The sequence below is a fragment of the Ranitomeya imitator genome, chromosome 2 (genome assembly GCF_032444005.1).
Source record: "Ranitomeya imitator isolate aRanImi1 chromosome 2, aRanImi1.pri, whole genome shotgun sequence".
Classification (NCBI taxonomy): domain Eukaryota; kingdom Metazoa; phylum Chordata; class Amphibia; order Anura; family Dendrobatidae; genus Ranitomeya; species Ranitomeya imitator.
The window spans coordinates 842,991,955-842,999,615 of NC_091283.1; the positions used below are offsets into that span (position 1 = coordinate 842,991,955).

General features: G+C 49.3%; 1 protein-coding gene across 1 annotated transcript; it reads left to right on the forward strand.

The window, feature by feature from the left end:
• The first annotated feature begins 3,534 nt into the window (after positions 1 to 3,534).
• On the forward strand, positions 3,535 to 7,176 carry ADRA2A (adrenoceptor alpha 2A). Its single transcript, XM_069754286.1, has one exon. The coding sequence runs from the start codon at positions 5,655 to 5,657 to the stop codon at positions 6,948 to 6,950; it is 1,296 nt and encodes a 431-aa protein (XP_069610387.1). The 5' UTR covers positions 3,535 to 5,654; the 3' UTR covers positions 6,951 to 7,176.
• The last annotated feature ends 485 nt before the right edge of the window (positions 7,177 to 7,661 follow it).

Sequence of the window (7,661 nt, forward strand, 5' to 3'; positions counted from 1 at the left end):
ACATAGCAGGCAGCCTTTCTGGCGACTAATTACCCAGGGTGCAGTACCTAATCTGACCTGAGAGTAAGGGGGGCGCCGGAGAGCTGCAAGTGTTAAGTGGAACTGTAAGCGGGATATACATAAATCCCTGCAGTTCGTGGTATATAGAAAAGCAGTGGGATACCTAGAATAAGCCCCTGCTGTAAACTAAGAGGTCAATAGCCCTGTGTGTGTTTTTTCATCACATCGTGGAGTGGAGGGATAACTAAGATAAGCCCCCCTGCACATGTGATAGCCGTCTGTTGGCCTAAAGTCACCCTGATCCGTGACGTAGGGGTGACGGTCACGGTGTGAATCCTGACCCAGTGGTGACAGCGGTCAGGGGAATCGTGACAAGGGGCTGTACAGAGGATGTGTAATGTAGGCAGGGGCTGTACAGAGGACGTGTAATGTAGGCAGGGGCTGTACAGAGGACGTGTAATGTAGGCAGGGGCTGTACAGAGGACGTGTAATGTAGACAGGATCTGTAGGGAGGATGTGTAATGTAGGCAGGGGCTGTACAGAGGATGTGTAATGTAGGCAGGGGCTGTACAGAGGACGTGTAATGTAGGCAGGGGCTGTACAGAGGATGTGTAATGTAAACAGGAGCTGTACAGAGGACGTGTAATGTAGGCAGGGGCTGTACAGAGGATGTGTAATGTAAACAGGAGCTGTACAGAGGACGTGTAATGTAGGCAGGGGCTGTACAGAGGATGTGTAATGTAAACAGGGGCTGTACAGAGGACGTGTAATGTAAACAGGGGCTGTACAGAGGACGTGTAATGTAGGCAGGGGCTGTACAGAGGATGTGTAATGTAGGCGGGCTGTACAGAGGATGTGTAATGTAGGCAGGGGCTGTACAGAGGATGTGTAATGTAGGCAGGGGCTATACAGAGGACGTGTAATGTAGGCAGGGGCTATACAGAGGACGTGTAATGTAGGCAGGGGCTGTGCAGAGGATGTGTAATGTAGGCAGGGGCTGTACAGAGGACGTGTAATGTAGGCAGGGGCTGTACAGAGGACGTGTAATGTAGGGAGGGGCTGTGCAGAGGATGTGGAATGTAAATGGGCTGTGCAGAGGACGTGTAATGTAGGCAAGGGCTGTGCAGAGGACGTGGAATGTAAATGGGCTGTGCAGAGGACGTGTAATGTAGGCAAGGGCTGTACAGAGGATGCGTAATGTAAACAGGGGCTGTACAGAGGCTGTGTAATGTAGGCAGGGGCTGTACAGAGGATGTGTAATGTAGGCAGGGGCTGTGCAGAGGACGTGGAATGTAGGCAGGGGCTGTACAGAGGATGTGTAATGTAGACATGAGTCTTTGTATACTGTAGGTGTTATATTCTAGGTATTTGGCTGTACATTCTCTGTATACTGTAGGTGTTATATATATTCTAGGTATTTGGCTGTACATTCTCTGTATACTGTAGGTGATATATATATTCTAGGTATCTGGCTGTACAGTCTCTGTATACTGTAGGTGTAATATATATTCTAGGTATTTTGCTGTACAGTCTTTGTATACTGTAGGTGATGTATATATTCTAGGTATCTGGCTGTACAGTCTCTGTATACTGTAGGTGTTATATTCTAGGTATCTGGCTGTACAGTCTCTGTACACTGTAGGTGATATATATATTCTAGGTATCTGGCTGTACAGTCTCTGTATACTGTAGGTGTTATATATATTCTAGGTATTTTGCTGTACAGTCTTTGTATACTGTAGGTGATGTATATATTCTAGGTATCTGGCTGTACAGTCTCTGTATACTGTAGGTGTTATATATATTCTAGGTATTTGGCTGTACAGTCTTTGTATACTGTAGGTGATATATATATTCTAGGTATTTGGCTGTACATTCTCTGTATACTGTAGGTGTTATATTCTAGGTATCTGGCTGTACAGTCTCTGTACACTGTAGGTGATATATATATTCTAGGTATTTGGCTGTACAGTCTTTGTATACTGTAGGTGTTATATATATTCTAGGTATTTTGCTGTACAGTCTTTGTATACTGTAGGTGATGTATATATTCTAGGTATCTGGCTGTACAGTCTCTGTATACTGTAGGTGTTATATTCTAGGTATCTGGCTGTACAGTCTCTGTACACTGTAGGTGATATATATATTCTAGGTATTTGGCTGTACAGTCTTTGTATACTGTAGGTGTAATATATATTCTAGGTATTTTGCTGTACAGTCTTTGTATACTGTAGGTGTTATATATATTCTAGGTATTTTGCTGTACAGTCTTTGTATACTGTAGGTGATGTATATATTCTAGGTATCTGGCTGTACAGTCTCTGTATACTGTAGGTGTTATATTCTAGGTATCTGGCTGTACAGTCTCTGTACACTGTAGGTGATATATATATTCTAGGTATTTGGCTGTACAGTCTTTGTATACTGTAGGTGTAATATATATTCTAGGTATTTTGCTGTACAGTCTTTGTATACTGTAGGTGTTATATATATTCTAGGTATTTTGCTGTACAGTCTTTGTATACTGTAGGTGTAATATATATTCTAGGTATTTTGCTGTACAGTCTTTGTATACTGTAGGTGTTATATATATTCTAGGTATTTGGTTGTACAGTCTTTGTATACTGTAGGTGATGTATATATTCTAGGTATCTGGCTGTACAGTCTCTGTATACTGTAGGTGTTATATATATTCTAGGTATTTTGCTGTACAGTCTTTGTATACTGTAGGTGTTATATATATTCTAGGTATTTTGCTGTACAGTCTTTGTATACTGTAGGTGATATATATATTCTAGGTATTTGTCTGTACATTCTCTGTATACTGTAGGTGTAATATATATTCTAGGTATTTGGCTGTACAGTCTTTGTATACTGTAGGTGTTATATATATTCTAGGTATTTTGCTGTACAGTCTTTGTATACTGTAGGTGTAATATATATTCTAGGTATTTTGCTGTACAGTCTTTGTATACTGTAGGTGTAATATATATTCTAGGTATTTTGCTGTACAGTCTTTGTATACTGTAGGTGTTATATATATTCTAGGTATTTTGCTGTACAGTCTTTGTATACTGTAGGTGATATATATATTCTAGGTATTTGGCTGTACAGTCTTTGTATACTGTAGGTGTAATATATATTCTAGGTATTTTGCTGTACAGTCTTTGTATACTGTAGGTGTTATATATATATTCTAGGTATCTGTGTGCAGGTACCATACACACTGCTGGCACAGCTGGCTCCAGTATACAGCTGCCTCTGCTGAAGCCTGTGCTCAGCTCCTGGAGGTTTCTGCTGAGTCCCCTCTGCTGTGTCAGGGGAGCAGCCTGGGGTCAGTCCAGAAGTGTTGTCCTAGGGACAGCCGGCAGCTGCCTGAGCTCTGGGTGCTGCGCTCGGGCTGTGAGGCTGAGGGTGTGGAGGGTGCAGAGATGGCAGATTCCCACGTGGGGGGGCTGACGTTGCCTGTTCTCTAGTTCAGCGCTGATTGTGCAGCTATAAATGTCCAGTGCTGGGAGCTCGTACAGCAACACAAGCACAGGCAGCCGATGACACAGCAGCACCCATCTGCACACCCTGAGCCTGCTGCCACCTCTACTGGGCAGACTCCTGCAAACTGCACCCAGACCCTGGGAACACCAAGACAACTGCACCCAGACCCTGGGAACACCAAGACAACTGCACCCAGACCCTGGGAACACCAAGAAACCTGCACCCAGACCCTGGGAACACCAAGAAAACTGTACCCAGACCCTGGCAGCACCCAGCAAACTGTACCCAGACCCTGGGAACACCAAGAAACCTGCACCCAGACCCTGGGAACACCAAGAAACCTGCACCCAGACCCTGGGAACACCAAGAAACCTGCACCCAGACCCTGGGAACACCAAGAAAACTGTACCCAGACCCTGACAGCACCCAGCAAACTGTACCCAGACCCTGGGAACACCAAGAAACCTGCACCCAGACCCTAGGAACACCAAGAAACCTGCACCCAGACCCTGGGAACACCAAGAAACCTGCACCCAGACCCTGGCAGCACCCAGCAAACTGTACCCAGACCCTGGGAACACCAAGAAAACTGCACCCAGACCCTGGGAACACCAAGAAAACTGCACCCATACCCTGGCAGCACCCAGCAAATTGCACCCAGTCCCTGGCAGCACCAATAAAACTGCACCCAGACCCTCGCAGCACCCAGCAAACCCAAAGCACTGAACCTTCTAACGCTTGGCAGTAAATCCAGATTTTGTACAAAACACTTGGAAACACCCAACTGCATCTGAGCTTTGCATTTTATAAAGCGTGAAAGTGCCCAGATCTCCCTACTACAGACTGGCAGAGCCCACCGAACCTGGAGCACCCAACTCCCCTGAGCTCTGAATCTCCTATAGCTTGTTCCAGCCCAGATTACTGATATTACCTGCCCAACCTGCAAGCAGCACCTGATCTGGCAGCACCCAGCTCATCAAAAGCTCTGATTCACCCAGAGCCTGGCAGCACCCACAGGACCCTGAGCACTGACCATACAGCAGCCTGGCAGCACCCACAGGACCCTGAGCACTGACCATATATCACCCTGGCAGCACCCAAAGGACTCTGAGCACTGACCTTACAGCAGCCTGGCAGCACCCACAGGACACTGGTACTGACCATATATCACCCTGGCAGCACCCACAGGACCCTGAGCACTGACCATACAGGACCCTGGCAGCACCCACAGGACACTGGCACTGACCACATATCACCCTGGCAGCACCCACAGGACCCTGAGCACTGACCATATATCACCCTGGCAGCACCCAAAGGACTCTGAGCACTGACCTTACAGCAGCCTGGCAGCACCCACAGGACACTGGCACTGACCATATATCACCCTGGCAGCACCCACAGGACCCTGAGCACTGACCATACAGGACCCTGGCAGCACCCACAGGACACTGGCACTGACCACATATCACCCTGGCAGCACCCACAGGACTCTGAGCACTGACCATACAGGACCCTGGCAGCACCCACAGGATACTGGCACTGACCATATATCACCCTGGCAGCACCCACAGGACTCTGAACACTGACCATATATCACCCTGGCAGCACCCACAGGACTCTGAACACTGACCATACAGGACCCTGGCAGCACCCACAGGACACTGGCACTGACCATACAGGACCCTGGCAGCACCCTCAAGACCCTGAGCACTGACCATACAGCAGCCTGGCAGCACCCACAGGACACTGGCACTGACCATATATCACCCTGGCAGCACCCACAGGACACTGGCACTGACCATACAGGGCCCTGGCAGCACCCACCTGAGACTCTTCCACACCATGGATCCCAGTGACTGTCTGGAAAGTTTCTGGTGCAATGACCTGTGTCCTTATAAACTCTGCGCTTAACCCTTGCAGCCCCTCCAGGCCGAGCAGGCGCAGGACTGGAGCAGCGGAGCGGCGGGGTCCGGGCAGGTAAGGGTGCACAGCAGGGAGCAGCCGGGATTCTTGCATGACTGCTCCGGACATTACACCTGCCAGGAGGGTCAGGAGGGCATGAAGAGTGTCGGGCGTCCCTGAGTGGGGGGCTCACCCTGGCATGGCTCACTGTTACGTCCCCACAAGTCTGCTGCGCCCAGGAGAGACCACCTCGATAGTTCATGATTAATTTCGAGACCTCGGTGGCTGGCAGGGCGGGCATCTCTGCCATGGAGTGCCTGAGAGACTGCTCCAACAGCACCGAGCACAATGGGACGGACTCGGACGTGTCTGGACCCCCGTACTCCCTGCAGGTCACGCTGGCCCTCATCTCTCTGGTGGGCTTACTCATGCTCTTCACCGTGTTTGGCAATGTCCTGGTGGTCATCGCTGTCTTCACTAGTAGGGCCCTCAAAGCTCCCCAGAACTTGTTCCTGGTGTCCCTGGCATCTGCTGACATTCTTGTGGCCACCTTGGTCATCCCATTTTCCTTGGCCAACGAGGTGATGGGCTACTGGTACTTTGGCAAGGTCTGGTGTGAGATTTACCTTGCACTGGATGTTCTGTTCTGCACCTCGTCCATAGTCCATCTCTGCGCCATCAGCCTGGACCGGTACTGGTCCATCACACAAGCCATTGAGTACAACCTGAAGAGGACCCCTCGTAGGATCAAGTGCATCATCTTCATCGTCTGGGTGATCTCAGCGGTCATCTCATTCCCACCACTCATCACCATCGAGAAGGAGAGTGGCAAAATAGAGGAGCCCAAGTGCAAGATCAACGAGGAGAGATGGTACATCATCTCCTCCTGCATCGGCTCCTTCTTCGCCCCTTGTGTCATCATGGTCCTCGTCTACATCAGGATCTACCAGATCGCCAAGAAAAGGACGAGAATCCCCCCCAGTAAGAGGAGCAATGGGGACCCTGAGAAGAAGCAGAATGGTTGTGCAGACAAGGAGCTGCCGGTCAAGCTGAATGGGGAGAAGGCTGGAGGCTCTGGAGAGGAGCAGCACAGAGAAGCCAACGGGGTGGACATGGAGGACTCCTCGTCTTCTGAGAATAGGGAAGACCTCCAGTATTCCTCCAAGAAGAAGCAAGACAAGGCGGCAAGGGGCAAAGGCAAGACCAAGCTGAGCCAGATCAAACCCGGGGACAGCCTCCCCAGGAGAGAGGAGGAGAGGAGCGCCAAAGCCTCCAGGTGGAGGGGCCGGCAGAACAGGGAGAAGAGGTTCACCTTCGTCCTGGCTGTGGTCATTGGGGTCTTCGTTGTGTGCTGGTTCCCCTTCTTCTTCACCTACTGCCTCATTGCCATCTGTAACAAGAGCTGCAGTGTCCCGGAGACCCTCTTCAAGTTCTTCTTCTGGTTTGGTTACTGCAACAGTTCCCTGAACCCTGTCATCTACACCATCTTCAACCATGACTTCAGGAGAGCCTTCAAGAAGATCCTGTGCAAGGGGGACAGGAAAAGGATTGTGTGAGACCCCCCTTAACCCTTTCCAACCTTTGCAGCATTTTGTATGGATACCTGTGGGGGAGGGGTGGATTTACCTAATAGACACAATGAAGCCCCCTGTGCCCACCTCAGGTGTGGTACAGTAAGGACTGGAGTGGGAGCAGCTTGTCTTCATTTTGTAAGGCATGATGATGATGATGATGATGACGATATTATGATGAATGCTTAAATATATTTTACTACTAAAACGACCCCTCTGTGATTATTGGACCCTCAGCTGCCGCTTGTTTATTCTCACAGGTTTGTTGCCCCCTTTGATACAATGTTGACTCCTCTTGTTACATTGTGGCGTCTCGTTCTATTGTCACTTGATTTTGCTAAAGGTCTGGTGTTAACCCTTCTGCTACCAAATCTGAAGCCATTGTGTGGGGAAGTGTTTACAGCACGGAAATGGTTAATGCTGCTATGCACAGAGGTGGATTGGGGGGTAAAATGGGCGCCCATGACATGTGGACCCCCTCTTCCGCCCCTTGTTATGTTGTGTCTGCACCATCATTTCCAGCATTCCTATGTTGCCTTGTGGATCTGCACTGAGTCTCTTCTCTGGGGTCTCTGCAGAAACACTTACTGCTATTTAGGGACCTGCAGTCTGCAGACCCCCTGAGTATGGACCAGGGGTGGGGGGGGGGGGGGGGGGGGATTCTGGGTATATGAGCTCACTATTCACTTAATGCAA